The sequence below is a fragment of the Polistes dominula genome, unplaced genomic scaffold (assembly GCF_049000335.1).
Source record: "Polistes dominula isolate Pdom_NZ unplaced genomic scaffold, Pdom_raw_medaka contig_79, whole genome shotgun sequence".
NCBI classification, from domain to species: Eukaryota; Metazoa; Arthropoda; class Insecta; order Hymenoptera; family Vespidae; genus Polistes; species Polistes dominula.
The window spans coordinates 216,043-241,065 of record NW_028300916.1 but is presented as its reverse complement, the minus strand read 5'-3'; the positions used below and the strand labels follow the sequence as shown (position 1 = coordinate 241,065).

Sequence of the window (25,023 nt, the reverse complement as noted above, 5' to 3'; positions counted from 1 at the left end):
TAGCACATTGGAGACGATAAAAAAAAAAATCGTTTCCCCCAATGTCTCGAGAGGAATAAGATTTTATAGTTCTGCTCTTACTTTTTTTTTTTGTTCTTTTTTCGTTCTTTTTTCGTTCTTTTTTTGTTCTTTTTACGAGAAATCCGACGAATTCGTTATACCGCTATTTTTCTCATGAATATAGACGACTGAGAATGAAGAATCGTGACATCGGAAAAAGATTTGGAAGAAAATTATTCCTTTTGGTAATAATTTTGATGATAAGTCAATTATCATTATCGTCAATAATTTAAACGTAATTGAATGTAAAATGTATTGAAAAGAAAAAATCGGAATAAAATGCATGATGGAATAATTTGAAAGCCGATAGAAAGGAAGCAACATGGCGCTTTAGTTAATGATAAGCGGCTTCTCTCTATCGGAGGACATTATTCCGTTGCTGGAACATCCTTATCTTTCGTATACTACTACTACTACCAACAACCATGTTGCAAGGACGCTTCCGGACTCGTACGGGTATTCTGGAATGACATACTACTACAAACAAATCTCCTTCCTCTTAATCCACGTGTATGTTCTTATGGTGCACACGTGGTTGCACGTTTAATATTCACATATAGGCTTGTGTACATTCAAGGATTAAGGCCTCTTGCGTACAAGCAACTAAATTGTTGGATTATTACGATTAAAAATATTCATCTTGACAAACAAACAATGTTAATAAATAAGAGTGTTAATTTATTTATATTTAGATATTTAACTCATTTCGTTCCTCCTATTGTTTATTAATAATTAATTTTCAATGATCAATCTTTGAATTAGAAACATGGATGATAAAGCAATTAATTATTTCAATGATAATGATATGTAATAACGATGTCAACGCAAAAGATTTATACAACGGTTCTAAATTAAACAATAAAACAATCATAATTATACGATATCTGTCTGTTAATTATAATACAATCATCATAAACGAGGTAGTATCGATTAATAAATCGATAATTAATTATCCATTGGTAAAATCGTAAAAGTTATTCGTATATTTTACAAACTCTAATAAAAAAAAAAAAAACCAAGTGTTTTTTCACGAAATTACGATTAATTACATTTTTGGTGGTGCTTCATCATCATAAACATAAAATGATGCATAGAAAATATACACATTGATAATATGTCGAATATGTGAATGTAATAAGAGGAAAATCAATTGATATGATAGAAAATACAGTTCTAAATATAACATTAATAATAACGTCGAATGTATTAAAATTTGCGTTTAACCGATCACGCGTATCGCGACACAACATCATCTCATGGTTATATCGTCTATATATATATAGACGATATATATAAATATAATAGTAGAATATCCAAAGGGATATGTATCTATTTCCTGGTATATTCAGTTTCCAATTATCCCTTGGGCTGATATCCCTACTCTTTGTCTAGACAAGGCTTTAATTCGTAATACCACTGGATTGAAACGCTTGCACAAATCGAAGTCATTCTTGACGGTAGGTAGGTAGGTAGATAGGTAGGTAGGTAGGTAGGTAGGTAGGTAGGTAGGTAGGTAGGTAGGTAGGTAGTCAGTGGTAGTGTTGGTTTGAAAACGCACACGTGCGCATCACAACTTCGTATTTCGTCGTTCATATTCCCAACCAATACGCGGGACCTGTCTGTTCCAATTATTAATGATTATTGATCTAAACGCGGTACCGTCATAGAGATGATATTTTCAATAAAACTTGCACAAGATTTCCAATAGCTAAACATGAATGCTCTCTCTTTCTCATAATGTTGTAAATTATTTTATTAAAATGTATATTATTCTATTGATTTATTATTTTCATAGCTTTATAGATGCACGTTTTTTCTTAGAATTTGAAGCAGTTCTATATTCGCAATCTGTAATATATTATAAAACTATATTTCTTATCGTTTATTATATATAAGTACATTTGAAATTACCCGAATAAATAAGTATTCATAGAAAGGAGAGAATTCAAGCTTTGAGATAAGTTATATTAATTGCAAAGTGACTTTTGTAATAGATACATTTCGAAAAGGTCAAAGTAGTTAGTAAGTTATCTTAATTTTTCATTTATTTTCCTTGGCAAACGTGTAAATATAATCAATTTTCTCATCCGCAGTGCGCTGCCATTCGCGTTAATTATTTATACAAGCAACACGACTGACTTCATTTTCCTTTTACTCATCAATCGCAATTATAATGAATACCGGACGATGATTCTTCCTACTGCATATTTCCGTAGATAAAAAAGCGAAACTGAGAAAAAGATAACGATGTTTGCATAAAAAAAAATAAAATGTGTTAAAAAGTCCATAGGCGTAGCCTAATGATTTATTCTATTAAAAAAATATAAGTATTGCTAATAAATTCCAAAACTTTTGGAATTAAACGAGAAGTGAATTTTAAACAACCGAGAGATGCTTTGAATACTTTTGCTTTTTTTTTTTTTATTTAATTATAAATTATTAAAATTTTCGCGACATTTTCTCCGTCTTAAGGAGAAAGTAAAGAAAAATTATTTATCGTTCACAGATGCGTAAGAACTTTTTTTTTAATCTTTTTTTTTTTCTTCTTTTTTTTATGATTTTCCCATTTGTTCGTAATCAGTGTTATTATCTAAACACTATTCTACTCTCGTACAATTGGAACATGCATACAGACATAAGTTTGATGACTATTTTAACGTTTACGTTCGAAAGCTCTCGCACGTGCGATTGATTCGTAATTTAATGAGAATGCATGGGTCATATATCTTTCGTTATTGCCTCGGTACGTGATCCGGACAACGAAACTACCGCATCCGTTATCTCGTACGACGCTATCGCATTTCGTTTTTCCGCGTACGAGTTTTGCACTTTAATAATTATCCTTCTCCCTGTGAGTGCTTTTCATTGTTTCCTATAAACTACAAAAACGTCGAACTTTTTTTCCATATTCTATAAGTATAGGTATATATATAAATAAAATTATTAATTATAATGTGTTACTTGTAAAAAAAAAAAAAAACGCTCACGAATTCGCTATAATATTTTGTCCAAATAACAAAATGAAAAATTACAAATTTCTTCGAAAATGTAAAACAAATAATGTTACGATAAAGGGTTTTCTTTTACTCCCTTCTTATTTTCTTCTTTTTGTTCCTTTTTACAATGAGTAACTAATTTAAAGATATAACTTATGAATAAAAACATGAAGTAATTTATTTAAAAAAAGGGATATGAGTAAAAAGAAGGGCGTGTCACTAGGGCGATCGAGGGTCGTTGAATAATCGAGGAAAATTTTACGAAGCGAGCCTCCACACAACGCCCAAGGGTGCAACCCAGACGTATTTTCAAGCGGGCCTCGTGCGAAAGATAAAAGGAAAAAGAAAAAGCGCTCTCGCGATTCGTCGAGACGACGAGAGAGAATACGCGGCAAGTAGTAGCAGGAAGTCACCCTTGTAAAACCTTCACACAGTTTCTATCACATTCGATGGTAGTGGTCCCTTTAAAATGCATGAAACACCGTCATGAAACTGCTGTCATGAAACGCGTCGTCCACCACCAACAAAACAGACCCTTTTTCTATTACGAACCAATCCTTCTCTTTGCATTTTCGTGTGTGTTTGTGTGTGTAAATTTGTAGCATAAGTCTTTAGTCACGACGTCAAAGGACACCACGATATCATCACGTTCATATATTTAACTTTTAACTATGTATATATAATATATTTTGTTGTACACATATTATATTATACATACGTTTAATATGTTTACTAAATTACATGTAACATATTCTAATAATAAATAAATATGTATATACTTTGATTAGGAAAATGTAATAACATCTTTTTACGAACCATTACTCGTAAGATATATATGTTCATCATGTATTTCTTTCCTTTGAATACATTCGAAATTCTACAGGAATAGAAGAGCGAGCTCCTTAACGAATTTATTTTCAAGTTCGTCGTCCTCCATTCTGTAAAGAGTATCATGAGCAAGCACAGTGTTCTTTCTTCTCTTCATCCAGCTTTACGTACGAGCTTATTTTTCGGCAAAGTACACATAATTTATACTCACGTGAAAAAGAATGAAGAAAAAAAAAGCAAAAGAAAAAGTAAAAGTTAAATCCTTGCGACTACAGTCAAAATGGAGGTGAAATTTTGAAGCCGACTATAGAAATAAGATTGTTCATATGATATTCTTAGCTTCCTTATGCGAAGGTGCTATCCATTATTCCATAATATCGATGGGCTCCTAGATCGTTCTTGATAAATCGACCATTTCGTCAAAAGAAAGAAGATAAGCCGAGTCAAACGACGATTTTTTCTCTCTCGTCTCGTCGCGTTTCGTCTCCTCTCGATCGTGACGTTTAGAAAATTGTCGAGCAAACTTAGGTTTTTTTTTCTTTTCATTTTATTTTTTATTTTATTTTATTTTATTTTTTCTTTTTCACTTGAACTTTGAGTGAGAGGACATAATAATACGTCGTTAAAGATCTTCGAGGAGTTCCTTTATCTTCTAACGTCATCGTGACTTCATTATTTTCTTTTCTTTTCTTTTCTTTTCTTTTCTTTTCTTTTTTTCTTTTTATTTTTTCCCTTTTGATATCGTTCATTGGTATTTCAACGAATGAAGACAAGACGAAGCAAAAATAAAATGTTCCATCCTACGCTATAATTATTTCACTAGAAATTTGAACAAAATATAAAGAAGAACGTTTTGTGTAATCCGTTATATATGATCGTATAATAATTTGATGGAAAAGAGTTATATGGGACACCCTGTACATATAATTAAATAAATAAATCATAGATAACACCATAGTTTGATGTCATTGAATAAAACATCGAATAAAAGAAAGCGATAAATGCGATGTTCTAGTCGAAAGTTTAAGCGTAAAATCGCTTGACGCGTTAGAAAATCACCATACTAATTTCTCCGGAGAGTTAAAATTAATCTTAATTACGGTAAATATTAGATATTAATTAATTCCGAAGTAGGCCGCTATACGAGTTTTACGGACAACCAAGCTTAATGAAGCTTTCAGAAGGCAAGGATAACTTTTCTGACAGTTTCTGCTTTCCAGGAACCTTCATTATTTTACAGAATATTCAGGTCCAACCGAATACGATATTGTACGACGAAAATTTCAGTACTGTGTCATCGTTACGATTGTGTCAAACGTTTAAACAATTTCAAACATATTCTTATTCTACTTGACAAAGTCTTTAAAAAAACAAACTTGTTAGACGCGTCATTTTTCGTGGAGAACCAAAAAATACAAACAAAATGGAAAATGTATTATCATATTTAATAATTCACAAATGTACTTTTTCGTTATTCGTAGCGAGCAAGTCCAGACAACTCGTCACGTTCTAACAATGACAAAATTAAACAAAAATAAAAATAAAAATAAAAGAAAAAGAAAGAAAAAAATGGTGTCTGCAACGATCGCAGAGATAAACTAAACTAAACGAAAACTTTTGGATCATTTAAAATTGCTCATTCCTTTTTTTGTTTTATTTTTATCTTACAGAAAAAATGCCACAACTCTGGAAAAATTTCATCTACAAATCTCCAGGACGGAATTATATCCGAAAGATTCTATTTACGTGGATGAATTGTTACGTCAAATGGCAACGCAAACTATCACTCACGTTGGTAAGTTTTCAAAATCGTTTATTCTCTTTCTCTTTTCTCTTATCTTGATAATATCTTACAAGCCGTTATATTATATCGCGTATCATAAGAAAGCTTTTAAAACGAACATGTACAGGTCGTTCGTTATGATTCGTTCGACGATCCGATAGACACTTTTTTTTTTCTCTTTTTTTCTCTTTTTTTTCTATTGTAAAAACGATCTACGACGACTCGTGCCAAGAATTTTTTTCCACCTTTATGTGAAAATAACAAATGGCAAAGGCCACAGCTGCTACGAGAAAGTACATTTTCAATTTTACGTTTATTCCGAAATTAATCAAATTCTTTTTCTCAAAAGAACAAAAAAAAAGAAAGGGACTACACTCATCCTTTAAAAGAAAAATCTCAGTCCGATTATTCTCGAGTAATATTTAACGAGAAAACGAAATATAAGACAGCTTAAAGTTATCTCTTTTTACCTACTTTGTATGTGTACGTATAAGTGAAATATATTTTTCGATTAATAAATCATTCGAATCGTTTCGAATGATTTTATATGAGAGGTGATACAATAAATGAAATACAAAATTCTTTGCGAAACATTTCATTTAAAAACGTTAAACGTGTATAATACGATCATTCGTATTATATTTTTCAAACTGATTTCAAATCAAATTTTACTGAAAACTAGTTCGTACATAATTTTATAATTATTCGTAAAAAAAGAAAAAAAATATATATATATATATATATATATATATATATAGTTATAAGGAGAAATTCTATTTTGATTGGATTATAGTTTACGACATTGTTTCGTCTATTATTCGATACCACGTGAATCGCGTGTTGTTGCTCTCTCTCCCTCTGTGGTTATGTATGTGTGTGTGTGTGTGTGTGTGTATATCGGTAAAGCATTTTATCAAAATAACAGGAATATTCTGCGAAGCGTCGGATTCTTTCATGAAAAATATGTATCCCCTTTTTCAAACAATGCCCTGTCGCTCGATGATAACCTCCGTCGATAAAGCATTCTCGTTTAATTCGAAGAGACGCACGCGTTTACTCGTGTGAAAATTGTTCGGAGAATAAAAAAAAAGAAAAAAAGAAAAAAAGAAAACCAAAAAAAAGAAATAAAAAGAGAGAAAATTTGGCTATGTACGAATATACAGATAAATATAGGTTGGTGGTAGTAGTAAGCACCATATAAAATGTTGCAAATACTGATACGTAATAAAATTGTTTGTATTTTTTTTTTTACGCGAATAATTATAGAAAAAAGAAAAATAAAACATATATAATGTATATGCATATATACACGTAATAAATAAAATATGAAAAACTTTAGATACCGCATCCGTTAACGGAGCAAATGAATTAATCTGCAGATTAAACTTTAGTAAGTAATGTGCACATTAATAATTTTCGAACTTTAACCGTAACGAAAAGATTTATTTAAAAATAATGAAATTATTATTATTTCTTAAATATGAAAATCGTTAATACGAAACATTATTTAACAGTATTTAACAAACAAAAAAGAAAAAAATGATAACATCAATCTAAATCGAATTGTCATCGATGACCCATATACGCGAATGTAATATACAGATCCAGATATACACACAGATTTACCTATATAACATGCACGTGTATGCTATTTATATCGAACGAAAATAAATAAACTCGAAGGATAAAAATAAAAATGAAAATGAAAAATAATAATAAATGCATCTTTCATCGTCAATCGATAGTTTCAATAAAATCAATAGTTTCGCAATAGTGATCAATTTTTAAGAAATCAATCGAAAGTTACGTGAACACGATACAAACTTAACATTTTCTATATCCTTAAGAGTTTCTAATTTGATTTTTATCAAAATTTGAACGGTAAAACGCATTGCAAATTTTTTTTTTTTTTTTTTTTTTTTCTTTAATTTTAGAGATTTTTAATTTATTTTAGACAAAGGAGGTCAATCTAACAATTTAATTAACTCGACTAACGTTAACTGCATTATCTTATTATTTTTTTACGCTTCCAACATGAAGTTTGTATGTATGTGAAAGAGAAAAAAAGACTTCTCAAAATTTGATTCTATTCTATTAAATTATTTTCATTTTGAAAGATATAAAAAGTTACAAACACAAATTCATTAAAGTATTACTATTAATCGAAATGTTGTAAATTAAAATCAATTCAATTTTATTTCAAACTAATAATATCACGTCTAAGAATAGAATAATCGTAGATTCTCAAAATTATGTCAGACAAATTATTTGTAAATGACAGTTATACGAAAATACAAAGTAAATGAATATTTATACGTGACATTTTCCCTTATATTTTTTATTATTAACTATTAATATCTGTAACCGATTTCATTTTTATATAACGGATGGACATTAAAATTAAAATAATTCTTTTGACAGAAATAAATGTAAAAAGGAAATCATTTTACCACCATTTATGGTTTCTTCGCGAGCATCGCAATTATCGAATTACGTAAATGTCAGGATAATTCAATCGGCTTTTACTAAGGTACAACAAAAGCTAATATAATAATATTTTAACTCGTTATTATAATATTTAAAAAAAGAGAATAACAAAATATAAATACATATTAAATTAAAAATAAACTTTACGAATAACTAAAAGTTTAAATGTAAAAGATTCAATTTATTCGTTTCTCTCTATATACTCGTATATAATCAAATAATTCAACAATATAAATAACTTACAATTAATAATACTTTTCTACCACAAAGAAGAATTAAATTATAAATTTAATGTTATATTAAATAAACATTTTATATAAGAAAACTATTAGGTCGAGTCATAAGTAACTTCCGATGCGGCTATGTAGAATCTATTTTTCGTAGTTACCTACTATAAGTCACCGAAACAAACGGATTTTCGATATCACTATATCGATATCACGATTCAGTTAGTCTTCTGTCAACTTTTTTATGTAGTCAATGTTACATTTAACCGTTTTTCTTAACCACTAAAATGGATAGCAAAAAGTGCACATTCGATATGTAATGCTTTAGGAATTGAAACAAGGCAATAGCACTAAGGTGGCAACTGAAAAAATGTGCAGCGTATACAGTGCAGGACTGATAACTGATCAGCAGGGATCAGAGCAGTCAGAAATTGGTTTGTAAAAGTCCGTTCTGGAGATACGATCTTAAAAGATGAACCGAGTGCAGCGACGTATTTTTGACTTTGATGAACCTTTTAAAGGTAATATTGGAGCAAAATCCAATAGATACGTTGAACAATTGCAAAGAGTGCAAAAAAAAACTCCATGAAAGGTGTCTTGCACTTATCAGTCGCAGAAACGCCATTCTTTGTCTCCTAAAAAACGGAAGTTATTTATGACTCGACCTAATATAAGCAACGCATGACCATCTACATTTCCTAATTTCATAATAAAATAAGTAGAAGAATAAGAATAAACGTTAATCTCGATTTAGATTTGACATGTTTCATCGAAACACGTGATTTCTATCGACTATGAGAAGGAAATCAATGTGAAAAGTAATTGGGAAAGGGCTTTTAACAGGGAGTAACGCGAAGAACAGAGAATTTAATGATAAAAGGCATGAGCCTTTAGAAGCTCGTCAAACGAAGAAGCCTTCAGGGTCAAATAAAACGAGTCGATATCATCCCTATTAACCTTTCAAAGGTCCAACGATTAATTATCTTTCGCGATAAATAGAGCATGTTTATCCGCACGTACTACCTACTCGATGATGCACGATGCCCATGGATCGCATGATTGGTAGAAAGGAAGAAAGGGAGAGAGGGAGAGGGAGAGAGAGAGAGATCAGAGAAATGACATGATTTCGTGCCGCTTTCTATTCGCTTACGCGATAATTCAACACACGCAAAATTCAATCGTATGTTTGTAAGATAGTTCTATGCCCTAGTATTTTAGTAATCATTAAACTTTAGCCAAGTATGAAATCGTATTATACGCTCTATCGAATATAAATAAACCATTTCAACAAATAATAGACAACAAATAATAATAGTCGAGGAAAATATATAGAAATTTGTAATGTTTTTCTTTTGTTTTGTTTTATTTTATTTTGTTAACAGTTCAGAAGGAAGGTGGTACTCAATTGAAATTAGTCATCGACTATGCGAACAACATGCAAGCACTTTTCAAACCAATGAGGTAAGTAAATCTATCCTTATATGGTAAATTCTGAAATTCTTTAAAAAGAAATTATTTAACATAAAATAATGAAGAAGTATCTTACGTTTATCTATTGTTACAAAGAGATAAGGTTGGAAGGATATGTTATATGATAAACACGATTCATTATGAACATACTTTCACAAAACGAATTAAAGTTTAAATGGCAAATAGTTTTCTTAAGTCTTATGCATGCGGAAACGATAATATTACGGAGGTGAAAAGTTCGATACATTATATCTTAGTTGCATGAAATTAAACAAGGCTAATAATTTGTCCGCTTGTTTTCGGCAACTCGTTTTCAGCTCGAATCCTTTCGAAAGGGTCTGCAACCTGATAGTCACCCCCCACCCACCCCCTCCTTTCTCACGTACATATACTTCGCGATAAGAGAATGAAATTATAAGATTGAAACATTGGGCAAGTTGTGATACAACGAGCGAACGTCGACCTCTCAGACGAAAACGCACAGTAGTTTCAACGGTAAACAAACTTAAAATCCTCCGAGAAAACGACAAACTAGAGAGTGAACTTTTACAATTTTACATATTACATTTGCTTATATTACTATTATTCTTTTATATTACAAAGATAATTACAACGATAATTATTAAATATATTTTTGTCATCTGTTCATTCTGATCTTAAAATACATTATATTAGAACATTTACATTACGAAACTTAGAAATCGATAACATGCACTGCAATATGTCAGAACGTTTCTATAGGAACCTTTAAATTGAATCAAATTATTATTTCATTATTCATTAACAGAGAGAGTTAACAGAGAGCTAACAGTTAGAGTCGTATTTAAATATCATCGATATTACAATTAGGAAAAAAAAGAAGAAGAGAAAAAAGAATAATAATTTAGAAAATCAATAGGAAAACAATATTGTAAGAAACATCGATCATTGCAGCTATATAATCTCATAAGCAACATAAAAATATTATAACCAAGAGCTCACTTACACACACATAAACACAAACACCCATATGTTAGATATCAAGTCAGTAGTTTTTCCTGTGGTGCAGAGCAACGAAGTTACGTGGATGGGATTACGAGCACAATTACATAAGTGGACTCCCAAGTGCCTCGTGCCGTGAGAGACCCACTCGAATTGGCCTTGCTCTTTCTCTTTTATACAGCCTCCCTTTCTTCTTAGTTTCTCTCTCTTTCTCTCTCTCTCTCTCTCTTTCTCCTTCTCCTTCTCTTTCTGTCTGTCTCTCGTTTCACCTTGTTTATCTCTCGAGCCTACTCACGTCTTTGTCTTCTTCTTTTTCTTTCTCTCCTTCTCTCTCTCCTTCTCTCTCTAGCTTACTCTCTCACAAACACACATTCTCTTACTCTTTCTCACTGACATCAGCCTCTCTTGAAATAAACGATACGTCACATCCGCCATTGTTTCAATTTCTATTTGATAGGATCCTCCTCTTCATACTTGTAAGTGCAACATCGTTCGTTCGAGAAAAAAATGTGAGAAAGATGTGTGTTAGTACTGTATTTTACACCTATTATATTATAATACATCTTTACGACTTTACATGTACATTTTTCCTACAATATTTTTAATATTTCTTTCTCCCTTCCCCCTTTTTTTTAATACCACGATATAAATTATCAAATAATAAAATTTCATAAGGGTTCAAAGTAGCGAAGGAAAAAGCAAAGAAGAAAGAAGAATTGTGTTCCGAGAGTGTGTCCGAGAAAGAAAATAAAACAAAATAATAAAAAAGGAATTCGTAATATCCAGAAGCGGAGAGAAAATTCGAGACAAGGGCCATCGTGTGGCTTATTGCATTCTATCTCTTTCTCTCTCTTTCTCTCTCTTTCTTACTCCTCCTGATGTTTCTTTTTCCATTTCACTCTCGCTCTTCGCACATTTGGCCCTTTAAACTTCCGGTCGGCCGAAGATTTCGCGATAAGTGGCCGAGCCACGAGTTTAAACTCGTAATAAGTTCGGCAATAAGTTTCTTCGAAAAGTTTTGTAAGAGAGAGAGAGAGAGAGAGAGAGAGTGAGAGAGAGAGAAAGAGAGAGAGAGAAAGAGAGAGATGAGGACTCTCGTGAGAGAATTTCATCCGAAATTGCGAACATCGTCGTCTATTCTCGGCCGATGCAACCAATCTCACCAACACCACCAATCCCTTGCAATAAGCTTCTCGTAACACACGTAAAAAAAAGACTCTGCTTGTGTTTGTTTTCAAAACTACGACCAAATATCTTGATTAAATTCCATTTTATTTTATTCCTATGAATTTAATTAATTGTTTATTTAAATGAATTCTTTTGTAATGATCGTATTATAAAAGGTTGTTTAATTGTTCTTGTATTTTATATTATCTCTTGTTAGTTTTTTACTTGCAAAACAAGCAAACTCACGACTGAACTCAAACAGATCGTTTCGTAATCGTGTTCTTCTTCGAACATCCAAATCGAACGAACATTTCTTTCCATTTTGTCGAATCGGTTTTTACTTCTATCTCCTAGCATTTATCGTTCAAAGTTTTGTCAAACTTCCCTAACAGAAAAAGTTCCTTTTTATATTATATTCGTGTGGATTTTGGACGGGCTAAACTTTTTCTCCTTTTCCTTTTTATTTAATCTCGGTAACTTAAACTCCACAATCTAATAGACTTCGATCGGATTAAAAACTTTCTTGCCGTTTCTAATTACTATTCCTATCTTCGAATATTATAACAATGATTTATAAAGAAAAAAGAAACTCTATTACTTTTGACAAATATTATCATTTCTTCATTTTTCACGTATCATTCTAATTAGTAAATAGTATTTTTTGTTAAATCTCTTTTTAATCGAATTCTTCGTGATCGAATGATAATAATAATAATTATTATTATTATTATTCAATGAAATTCAACTTAATATAAAATCAATCGACATTAATTCTTCTTAGGTTCAAGATTCCATTTATTATTCCATTTAGTAAGTTCGTAAAGCGTAAGATTCACTTGAATTTCATAAACCTTCTTCCTTTCAACTATCGATACTTATCTCTCTTCTTTTTCTTTTCCTTCTTCTTCCTCTTCTTCTTCGCATCTTGCCAGTATCATCCTACCAACCCAACCCTCCTTTTTCCTTCCCCACAATCGTGAGGAACGTGAAAAAAAAAAAAAAGAAAAAGAAAAAGTTTGAAAAACAAACAACCCTTGATACGATAGAATATTCTCACGAGTAAAGTGGAAGTTAAGTCGTATCAAGGAAAGAGACAAATATATATATATATATAGATTATATAGATTCGAAAGAAAGCCACCTTTACTGGTGGTGACGCGATTCGGTTGGAGACAAGCGCAAACGACTGTTAACTTTTAATCAGATGCAAATTACGCACTAATTACAGTACCACCGATGTATTAATTAGTCCGGCTTGGAAGGAAAAGTTGTCGACTGCATAGGACGAATTTAGAGATTTTCTTTCTTCTTATTTTCCTTTTTTTTTCTTTTTCCAATTGTTCGATATATTTGTGCATAATTCGATTGCATTTGTGTATAAACTCTAAGAAACTCAATTTTAAGGGATATCTGACAATGAAATCTTTTCGTATAAACTTTGTAAATGTATTTTAATATAACACCCATAATATATATTTATTACAATACTTAAAATATATTCAATTTATTATAATAAATTATAAATTTTTGTCCATTGATCATTAATAAACCTGCAAGTGATTTAAATTTATTAACTGTGTTTATGTCATGTGAAAAAAAAAATAAATAAATAAATAAAAAAAAATCAAATTAATTAAGAAATACTATAACAAACGAAAAGAAGAAGATAAGAAAAAAAGGAGGATAGAAAAAAGCAATCGTACTTTCTCTCTCGTCAAGAGAGGATAAATCAATCTACGTCTTTGGAGTATCACGGCTGTTCTTTTTCCTTTTTTCTTTTTTCTTTTTTCTTTTTTTATAGATTCGATCAACGAAACGGAACGAAAGTGAAAGATCCCGAATGAATGCTCTTTCATCGAAGATAGAATTGAAAGCGATGAAATAGAATATACTACTACTACTCACTCGATGGATTTCGTATTCGGAAAACGCTTGAAAAATATCCGTTTGTTCTTTTTAAAGACAAAAAAAATAGTAGACGTACTCTTCCGCTAGCTTTAAAGGAATTCGTGCGACGTGCTCGAATTTTAGGTTCGGTGGTTATTGTCTGCAGTAGGTACGCGTATACCGGGTGGCCCCGTAAAACCAGCTGGGAGCTCATCGAGTAAATATTTGATCACGAAGAGGGTTTGCCATGCTCTCGTAGAAGCCAACGCTTTCACCCCAACCACCCAACTACCCCATCCTCTTTTCCTTCTCCTTCTCCTTTTCCTTCTTCTTCCCTTTTTCCTCTCTGTTCTCACCACACTATGTGGTGATCCTTCGACCCAGAAACCAATAAAACTTGGGGATTTTGTATTAGCATTTTGTCCCACTCTCAAAGTAGCTCTAGCTATCCTCGTTCCTTTCTTTTATACCTGGGCTTTTTCTTCTAAATCAAACCATACGAACTTGCAGATTTTCAATCGCAATATCAACCAATATACGTACTTTTATTTATTTCTATTTCTATTGTTATTTAATGTTAACTAATATTTAACTCTTTGTGACACGCTGGGATTAAAAAGTGTTTCACCTTTTTGCAATTGTGGAAACATTTCTAACCCCACCTCACATAATGTTCATTTGTTTCTTTTTATCAAGAATTTTCTCAAATAAAGGCATGTATTTACACACACAAAAAAAGAAATAAAAATAATAATAAATAATCGAATTGTTTTTCATTGACATAGTTCATGTGACGTTATAGCAACATGTTCGATTTAATTAACAGAATCGATCAGTAGATATATATTTAATTAAATGTTTATATCAAGCAAATTAGAACGAGGGTAGCCCAGGTTGTAATCGATACTAACGTGTCGATTTCGTTAATTTCATTTAATTATATATGTATAATTATGTGTATGTGTGTGTATTTGTGCGTAAATAGTTTCAATTCAATACGGTTTCAAGTATATTCGTCTTCTTTTAGGTTTCCACGAGAGCAACAAACTTTACCAAACCATTTTTATTTTACCGATTTCGAGAGACACACGGCAGAAATCGCATCTTTTCATCTCGACAGGTAAGATTTTCACCTTTTTTAAAAAAGAACAAACAAATTCAGAAAATAATAATCTTACAAGAAATTATACACCAAAATTCTTGAATTGTTTGTAGATTGTTTGGTTTTCGACGAGCAATGCCGGTGACAGGAAGAACGTTGAACATAACAACAGAAATTTACAACATAGCCGATGGCGAATTACTGAAGACCTTCTTCGTTAGTCCAGCAGGTAACCTTTGTTTTCACGGAAAGTGCAGTTACTACTGTGACACGGCGCATGCAGTTTGCGGCAATCCGGACACCTTAGAGGGTAGTTTTGCGGCTTTCCTGCCAAACAAATCTTTCGCTACAAGAAAGGCTTGGAGGCATCCTTGGAGAAGAAGTTATCACAAACGGAGGAAAGCTCAATGGGAGCATGGTATTGATTATCTTTCTCCTCTTATTATTAGTAATTATTTAACGATTGAAATAAATGAGAAAACAAAACTATTTGGCAGACTCGCAATATTGTTCACTGGTGAAAGAGATACCACCTTATGACGAGGGTAGAAGACTACTCGATTTGATGGACATGTCGGTTTTCGATTTTCTAACTGGAAATATGGATCGACATCATTACGAAACATTCAAGATATTCGGGAACGACACGTTCACCCTTCACGTTGATCATGGTCGTGGCTTTGGAAAACCATTTCACGATGAGACATCTATTCTAGCACCAATCTTACAATGTTGCATGATCAGACAAAGCACATTGGCTACATTACTCAAGTGAGTTCTCCTATTTTTATAACTGCGAGACAAAAATGTTGACATTTTCCTCCAAATCGGAATCGGAATCTAGAGTGTTTTATCGAAATTGGCATGAAGGAACGATGCGTTTTTCGAATGTGCCGTGTTACCATCCTGACGAAAAAAAAACCCTCCAAAAAATACGAGCAAACGATAAATTCGCGCTAAAGTAGTCCTCGTTCTCTCGGATTTTTTCTCTCCTCGGACAGCAGCTCTTTTCTCTTTCTATCTCTACGCGATCCTGACTTTTTTACGAGTCTTTGCACCGGTTGTTAAAAGAACAAAAAAATTGAATAAATCCTAACATCGTCGTTTTAGGATTACAATGTCGACGAATCAAATAATTTCAATGAAAATTATTCTCTTTACTTTATATCCTATTTTCGTTTGAGATCAGATTTACGTTTCACTATGATAAATACGAATTAAATATATATAGCAGACCGGAACGAAACGGATCGGATCGGAACGATGACCGTTTACGATACGATCTGTTAGCTGAAGACAGTATATCCCTTTTGACAGTAGTATAAAGTGCTCGGCAACGAAGTAGTCGCAGGAAGTTATTATCCTATAATATCACATTTAATGGACACCGTGTGGGTTTCTTTAACAAGTAGTACGATTTCATTCGAAGCGCTACTTAGAAGGAAGCAAGCCTAATTATATCTAATTCGTATTTATCACCACGTAAGAACGTAACTCGTATCGATCGAATGTAACGATAAAACACCTACTATACGAGTATATATAGTAGGTGTATATGGGCACAAAAATTCATATTTTTTCTTTATTTCTTATTTCATTCGTATAACAATAATATTTGTTTTTGTTTAAAGATTTCACAATGGACCGACACGTCTGAGCGTAGCCATGAAGCAAAGTATGGCTCGGGATCCAGTAGCGCCAGTTTTATGGGAACCCCATTTGACCGCTTTAGATCGAAGAGTTGGTATCATTTTACAAGCTATCAGAGATTGCGTAAATCGCGAGGATTCCGATCAATTGGTCGTTCAATCTGAAAAGAAAAAGAAAACTACAAAATCCTAACCATTTATTTAACGAAAAACACCACACAAATTCAAGATCCTCATTTTGATTGGATTTTGAAAAATACAAGACGATTCAATCGTATCCTATGTACATACGAATGTATAATAATAATCATCATTATTATTATTATTATTATTATTATTATTATTATTATTATTATTATTATTATTATTATTATTATTATTTATTTACATCTAATATAATATCCTTTCAATATTATTCACATTTTATAATATTCGTTGAAAAACAACTTGCTTGTTAAAACAAGTACAAACAGTATCAGCAAAACTATTTCTTTTTTTTATTTATCTTTCTTTTGAAAAGGAATAAAAGCTTTATGTATAAATCAAAATATCTGTAGAAAGATTTTTCTAACGGGAAAAACAAAAAATAAAATAAAAATAATAATGATAATAATAATAATAATAATAATAATAATAATAATAATAATAATAATAATAATAATAATAATAATAATAATAATAATAATAATAATAATAATAATAATAATAATAGATAAAAGAAAAATAAGACTAAAAAAATACAACAAACGAAGAAGCCAAGCAAGCGAAAGAAAAATCTTTTGTGTAAATAAATGTATCATAGATATCGATTGGAGATGGGGAAAAGGGGGTGGTAGGGTCGATGAACAAACGTGTTAGTTCAAAATGACGTAGTTTTGTAATCAAAATGAATTAGATCGATCATAAAAACACGAGCTTGTAAATATAATTGAAATGGTGACAAATATATAAAAATCCGTCATTTATTTCTTTTCGTAAAAATGAAATTTTGGACGATTATCGATTTTATATTACTTTCCAAAGATTATTTTTATTTAATGACAAAATAAGACAAAAAAAATGAGAGAAAAATTTTATAGCAATTAACGAAAATTCATCGCTGTGCATAAACACATTTGTAATCCGTCGTATCAAATTATATTCTCCTATTTTGTTAAATATAATATAATATAATATAATATAATATAATATAATATAATATAATATATATATATATATATATATATATTTTTTGAAAATAAAAAAAAATTCGCTTATAAGAATGTAATATAATATTATAAATATATAAATATATTACGTAAGGATATGTATAAAAATACATGTATTTATGTACACCATTACGTATGAATGTATGTATATACGTTTTGTTAATTTGTTTCTTTTATTTCTTTTCTTTTGTATGTATGTATGTATGTATGTATGTATGTATGTATGTATGTATGTATGTATAAATAGGACAAATAGATAATACATAAATATATTGTATATGCGTGCGAGAAATTTTGTATAAAACGTGCTTTTAATAAGCGTGCAACAATTCTATGAACGTTTCTTATGTGCACCTGTATTCATCGATATGTCAAAATGAAAGACACTTTTAATGACAATGATTGACATTCTTAAATCTTCATTTATCATTTGATCCTTTTAATTCCTCCATACCTTACATTTATATTGTATAATATCATTTTTTTTTAATTTATTTTTTAAGCTCAAAACTTTTGAACCCACACGCCTATAAATAAATCTTTAAAAAAAAAAGGAAAATAATATTAATTGGATTCTACTTTGTAATTTTTCTTTTGTAGAAAAAAATTCAAACTTTATAGGAACGAACGAATTGTTTCTTTATAAACCCGTTCTATTTTAATATTGAGATAAGCTCGGATCCCGTTTTATACTACTTTTTCGATAATTTTCGAGAAACTTACTAATGATTTCCTTCGACTACGAAAATTCTCCCATTCTTACAAAATTATTGATAACTACGTTTTTTATTCTACTCTTCGATTAATTCTTCTTCTTCTTCTTCTACTTCCCTTTTTTTTGTAGGAAATTCAACTAAAAGTTGAAATGTTCTATGAGAATAAGAAAGAGATAAATAGATAGATAGAAAAAAAATAAGAAATGTTAAGAATAAGTTTTAGTTAAATTTAAAATGAGTGTTTGTTAAATTTTATGCGCTGGTATATTTTTAATATCGTTTCTTTGACTTGTATGAAGTTTAATGATACACCAAGGATAAAACATTTTCAAATGAAATATTTATAAACCTCCTCGTAGTCGGCGAAGCAAAGCGAAAAGATAAGACCTCGTTAACGAGACAAAGCTTTTAATTAAACGAATTTACATTAAAAACACAACGCAAAAATACATTTTAATCGTCCTTCGACGAATATATTACAAATCGCGAGTATATACATCCGACAAAGGAAACATTTGTACTACAAAAAAAAAAATGAATCTTTCGTAAAAACGGGAAAAAAGAAATTGAAGGATAAGCCGTTCTTTTGGAATAAAATACAAGAAATGATAAAATTGTATTAGAAGTACATCGAAGTTTTGATAGTAAACGCATTGAATGGGTTCCTCCGTTTGAAAAGTATGCTTCTTCGTGTGTTTGTGTGTGTATGTTATCTCTACAAATTTGAGGTTGCCTAACTTTGTTTTCCAACACTTTGTTCTCGAGTGCCCTTACCCTGGCTCTGTTCGCTTAAACCCCTTACCACTTGCACGATGGAAAGACAAACGTCGTTGGATTTTTCTTCTAAATCGATAAGATTAACTACGTTAGCGGATCTTCCAAGGACGACTCTTATTGTTAGTTTTATCCTATCCTCACATTATCAAATGTCTCACATATTATATATATGTATACATACATAGTAAGACATTTAAGTATAATAAAGCAAACTATCTAAAGATTCTAAAGAAGTTTTCACTTCAAAAAAAAAAAAAAGAATATTAATTATTGTTACATTAAATATATATTTTTAGTGAGGTTATCTTTTTCTTTTCCTATATCTCTGTCTGTCATATCAAATTTATACAAATTGGAAATATTTTACAAACAAATATTTGATAAGCTTATGCTAACTTACAACACTCTTTAAATCTAAAATGTATACATAGTAACTTGTAAATACACTTATATAGAACATATCACAAACACTGAGTTGTTATACAAATATTATCTTCCATATTGTCAATCGATCAATGAACTTATACTGCCATCTATCGGTACAATGTGCAAACTAACTTTGATGATAACGAGCCTCTGATGGTAAAAGCGTAGAATTAATCTATACATTATTTATCGACAAATTTGTTTTATTTTTCAGTACTGACATCAATATTTTCGAGGAAATAATAAAATATTATAATAATACTTAATATAAACTAAAAATAGAAGAAAAAAAGAGAGAACAATCTGAAGCGTGTTTTTAAATGTTTATTATTCATATTAATGAAGCATACCACGTAAAACCATGCGACGAGGGTTGTTACTCGTGATGAATGCTTTGATACAACTTCAAACTAGTTAATGACCTAACGCGAAACGAAGTATTATTAAGTATTATTACGTTTCATGATTACACGAAGAGCAATCAAAGAACAAAGTTTGCGAATTGGGAGCAAACATCGTCACCCCCAAATGTGTAATGAAAATTCTAAATTAAACTCAAGATGTTTGTCTTCATAAAAAATCATTTCGCAAAATGATTATTGGAATTTATAATAATAACGGAAAATAAAAAGAATAATTAATAACAAATGGTAGAAATATGAGTTTCCGGTATGGGATATGGTGTTGGATGCAAAGCAGATTGCCGCCAATTAATATCTTGCATTATGCTATTAATAGAAAAATCGTTGCACCAATAACCATATTGACATTGTCCAGTATCTAAATGATAAAATGTACCTAAACCGTTTCTTTTTCCATCGATGAAAGAACCCTCGTACCTTGTTCCATCTCCTGTGTTAATAGTTCAATAAAATAAACATATTCAAATAAAATCGCTACTGCAAAATGTAAGATATTTTTTATTTAAACGTATTTATATCGAATTTGTAAAACCTTTAATAAACATTCCCTTTCCGTTCGACAAATCGTTTTTCCAAAATCCTTGATAATAATCGCCATTTTGGTACCAAATGCGACCATAACCGTGACGTTTATCACAATGAAAATTTCCTTCGTAATAATCCCCATTCTCATACCAAATATTACCGAAACCTTCTTTCTTTCCTATCATCCAATAACCCGCGTATATTTTACGAATTTTACCATTTTTATATATTTTACTCAATACGCCATAACCGTGTTTTTGTCCACAAAACCAATCACCCTCGTACATCAAACCATTTCTGATAATAACAAGTTCATCAAACTATACAAAAAGAAAAGTTAACAAGGAAATTATTTAAACAAATACCTGTCTACGTCTGTACCCTTGCCATGTTTCTTATTATCTTTCCATTCACCTTTATAATGTGCTTTTAAAATTCCTTTCCGTTCTGGAAGAAATATGGAACATCGTAATCCTTCTTTTTTACTTTTTTCCGATTTTTCTTTATTAGCAGAAATTCGTATACATTTTAAAAATGGCATTTTACTAAATCAATCAAAAATTTAAACATTCACACGATAAATCTCAATATATTTGAATTAAAACACACATTTCTTTTTTTTAAGCTCATTCTTTCAATACAAAAATTATCATTTATTATTTATTTTCCTTTTAATATGTAGCGACGTCCAGAGAATGACGTCAGATGGTACACTAACATCTCATTGGTTGACAGTTGCACCAATAGGAAAAGACGTATTGCCCGAAAAGGCGTGAATAATTCAATAAGAATTTCCGTCCACCTTTCTTAATCCGGTTTCCAAAGAAAAATCACTTGTTTTTTTTATTTTTTTAATTTATAAGTCTGGTAAAATAGCAAGGCGCATCCGCCACAATTAAATTATTGGCTAACCTGTTACTTTTTTTTATCATGTACAGATATTTCATTTTTATCATATTTATGTTGGCAATAATTTGCGTTAGTAAAAGCGTCCATCGACTAAATCTAATATGGCGAAAAAACATTACAGTGTAGTGTAATTTAACAAACGTATTTAAAATAAATTGTGACAAGTGTAATATTTATCCTTATTCCGTATATCGTATAATTACGTGCGTAGATTTTTTTTCACTCCATATCTCTCTCCGTTTTCTTAAATTTGAAAAAAATAGTATCACTTGCATGGCATTGTATCAGTGTTTATAAACTTATCGAGAAGAGCGAGGAATACAAGTTTTTATGTGTAAAATTAATCAAATAATGATAAGTCCAATACAAGTTTGGAATATGGATGTTCAAGAATATATTGAATCGAAAAGCAATGAGTCTGTTTCCGATGAAGAACCTGTAATAATAGAGAAGAACCAGCCACTAGTTAAGGTTATTTTTCAGAATGAAACTATTGCTAGGTAAGTATTAATTTTTATAAAGAATAAACAATAACTGTCACGAAATTCTACATATACATATGTCTTTCATTAATTTGCATCAAAAATGCAAAATACAATTTTCATAACAAATGTAAACAATGCTACATGTTCGATATGTTTCTGTTACAGAAAATTTCGACATGAGATAACCGCAAGCATAGAGGCTTTGATTAATTCAAAGAATGTTAATCTATGCAGTAATTACTCTAACCTAATATTAGAATTTTGGGATAAACCGAAAGAATGTGAAGTTATTGAAATTAATACAGAAAGCGATAACAGCAAAGATCTCTTTACTCTGGATACTCAGCCTTTAATATGGCAAAATAATGATGTACCTACATATGACACAGTATGTCTTTTTTTTTATCAAAGTTTTGTGCATTAATGTATTTTGCATAATGTATTTTGCATAATGCATTTGTAACGTATAGCTTACGGTCAATGTATACATTGTTTTCTTTCTTTTTTTAGTCTTATAAATTATTTGATGAAAATGGAAAGAGAAAAGAAGATAATATAAATACTGGAGAAGAAACAAACGTATGTAGTAGAAAACTTTCATGTTTTAATTGTTCTGGAAACCATAACTTAAATGATTGTGTATTGCCTTGGAACCATGCAAATATAACTAAGAATCGTAATATAAAGCTTAGTGATAAAAAAAGTCATAAAGGTATAAGATATCATTTAGATGATGGTCAAAGATTCGGTCACTTGATTCCTGGTCAAATTAGTAAAGATTTACGTAACGCATTGGGCCTCAGAGATAATGAATTACCTTTGCATATTTACAGGTAAAAAAAGAAATAATAATTTCAATAATTTTCATTAAAAAAAAAAGTAAGAAAAATGCTTGTCAAAGCATATGAGATGATCAAATGTTATATAGATAAAATTTAACATTTTGATATTTCTTACAATGAATATATTTTTCATAGAATGAGAGCGCTTGGTTATCCTCCTGGATGGTTAGAAGAGGCACGCTTACAACATTCAGGATTATCTCTGTTCAATTCGGATGGAGCACCAGAATTGGATCCTGATGAGGAACCAGGAGAAGTGATAATACTAGAAGATAAAGTTCAATACGATGTAAACAAAATCGTTGACTTTCCTGGATTTAATGTTTCACCTCCATCAGGTACTCGGGATGTAAGTGTAGTACTTTTATAAGTAATATTTTAATGTAATCATTTAATTAAATATATATAAATTTTGATTTTGATTTTGATTTTGATTTTGATTAAAGGAATACATGCATGCTTGGACTCGTGAACTACAATATGCCCATAGTAAGGAAAATATGCTATTATATATGGGTGACAAGAAAACAGCAGGATATAAGAGGAAAAAATTAAAATTAAATACATCTACAACAAGCAATTCATCTATAGTATCTAGCGATATGGAGATAGAAGATTTAAGTGGTAATTTATTATCATTTTTCCTCCCATCTACTTCTTCCATAAAAAATCGAAATTATTAAGTAAATTGACATGTTATTTTTAGGAGTCGAAACTATTGTTGAGACGGTACCTATTAATGGACATTTTATACCACCTTTACCAAAAAGTCCACCTACTAAACCTCCAGAACCTCAATCTTCGTCATCAACATTGGAGCAGTGTTCGTTTGATAGTCAATCGCAAGATTCTATTGTAAGTTATAACTAATCTTGAATGCTTACTATGCTTACTATGCTTACATGTTGTTCATGTGAATAATTAGGAAAATATATATTTATTTAGGATGGAAGTGTATCGCCATTGTCCAGGACAAATTCACCATCGTTATCAGATCTGGAAAGTATAAAAAAACGATTACTTGTAGAGCTTGAAGATTCTAGCTCGCAATCTAATCTTGAAACACCCGTCAAATGCAATTCTTTAAATAGTACTTCGAAATCGGAACCACCTTCACCATCCATTGAAAACACACCACAATCCGATCTCTCACAAAATATGCATAATTCATTAAATTCAAGTCAAGGAAGCATAAAATCAATAGATTTGGGCACACCAATAGTACAAAGAAGTTCTCCTTTTAATAAATTACCGTCATCGGACAAATTTTCCAAGAATATTTGCGACGTGATAAATTTTGAAAATTTACCAGACTCTACTGGTAAATACGAACAAATGTCCGAGGTTTTACAAAAGGTACGATCTACTATGGCCAAAATTAATAGCGATTTGTGAAAGCTATTAAAATATCTCAATCAGGATTGAACTATATCTAATTGAAATAGTTGCAATACCAATATAATTTGTTATACAAAGTTTGTACATAATATTTTAATATAAAAGATGTCGTCGTGCATAATAATAGCATAATAATAATGCATTATTGTAGACGATAGAGATTAAGTGGAAAATACAGGTTATTTGTGAACAATATTGTAAAATGTGGAGAAAAGAAAAGATAAGGAAGACTTGTTCGACCGTAGTAGATTAAGTCAATAAATATATTTATAATTTAGCCATAGATGGTACGATATTGCAAAATTGAAAATAAATTTTTGTAAATCAATGCTTATTTAACATCACATTAAAAGTACAAAAATATAATAATAATCTTAACATTTTTGTTTCTTTATATAAATATAATAAAAGACTAAATGGCTTTTATCAGATTCCATGAGAAAAGCATTTTAAAAATTAATCATCTACGTTGTTTTAAATTATTCACTTTTCGCTTTTGATTAAAATAAATGCATTAAAAAAAAATTGTTTAGAATTATTTATCATAACGTCAAATGTGAAATAACTGCCAAGCAATATAGTGGGGGGGGGGAAATAAAGGGAATGAAAACTTCTCTATAATTTTTTAGTGTGAAACCTCGTATTAAAATGATATAAAAAAAAGAGAGAAAAAAAATC

At 30.5% G+C, this 25,023-nt stretch overlaps 2 protein-coding genes across 2 annotated transcripts; one reads left to right on the top strand and one right to left on the bottom strand.

Annotated features, from left to right (window-relative positions):
- Window positions 1-20,068: 20,068 nt before the first annotated feature.
- On the bottom strand, window positions 20,069-21,400 carry LOC107074298 (uncharacterized). Its single transcript, XM_089170639.1, has 3 exons — window positions 21,077-21,400; window positions 20,719-21,008; window positions 20,069-20,616 (listed from the first exon to the last, which is right to left on the bottom strand). The coding sequence occupies exons 1-3, from the start codon at window positions 21,250-21,252 to the stop codon at window positions 20,402-20,404; spliced, it is 681 nt and encodes a 226-aa protein (XP_089026765.1). The 5' UTR covers window positions 21,253-21,400; the 3' UTR covers window positions 20,069-20,401.
- Window positions 21,401-21,662: 262 nt separating this feature from the next.
- Window positions 21,663-25,021, top strand: LOC107074294 (zinc finger CCHC domain-containing protein 8 homolog). The gene is made up of 7 exons (XM_015335588.2): window positions 21,663-22,120; window positions 22,271-22,493; window positions 22,616-22,938; window positions 23,083-23,296; window positions 23,394-23,571; window positions 23,654-23,802; window positions 23,893-25,021. Exons 1-7 carry the CDS (start codon window positions 21,951-21,953, stop codon window positions 24,340-24,342), a joined length of 1,707 nt encoding a protein of 568 aa, XP_015191074.1. The 5' UTR covers window positions 21,663-21,950; the 3' UTR covers window positions 24,343-25,021.
- Window positions 25,022-25,023: the final 2 nt, after the last annotated feature.

Excerpts from the sequence above, each read along its gene's own strand:
- LOC107074298 (XM_089170639.1), bottom strand. The coding sequence starts at position 21,252 with ATGCCATTTTTAAAATGTATACGAATTTCTGCTAATAAAGAAAAATCG. Across the intron at positions 21,009-21,076 it reads AAGGGTACAGACGTAGACAG|AAATGGTTTGATGTACGAGG; the intron begins GTATTTGTTTAA and ends TGTTATTATCAG. Across the intron at positions 20,617-20,718 it reads AAAGGGAATGTTTATTAAAG|GAGATGGAACAAGGTACGAG; the intron begins GTTTTACAAATT and ends CTATTAACACAG.
- LOC107074294 (XM_015335588.2), top strand. The coding sequence starts at position 21,951 with ATGTGTAAAATTAATCAAATAATGATAAGTCCAATACAAGTTTGGAAT. Across the intron at positions 22,939-23,082 it reads TTACCTTTGCATATTTACAG|AATGAGAGCGCTTGGTTATC; the intron begins GTAAAAAAAGAA and ends TATTTTTCATAG. Across the intron at positions 23,297-23,393 it reads CTCCATCAGGTACTCGGGAT|GAATACATGCATGCTTGGAC; the intron begins GTAAGTGTAGTA and ends TTTTGATTAAAG.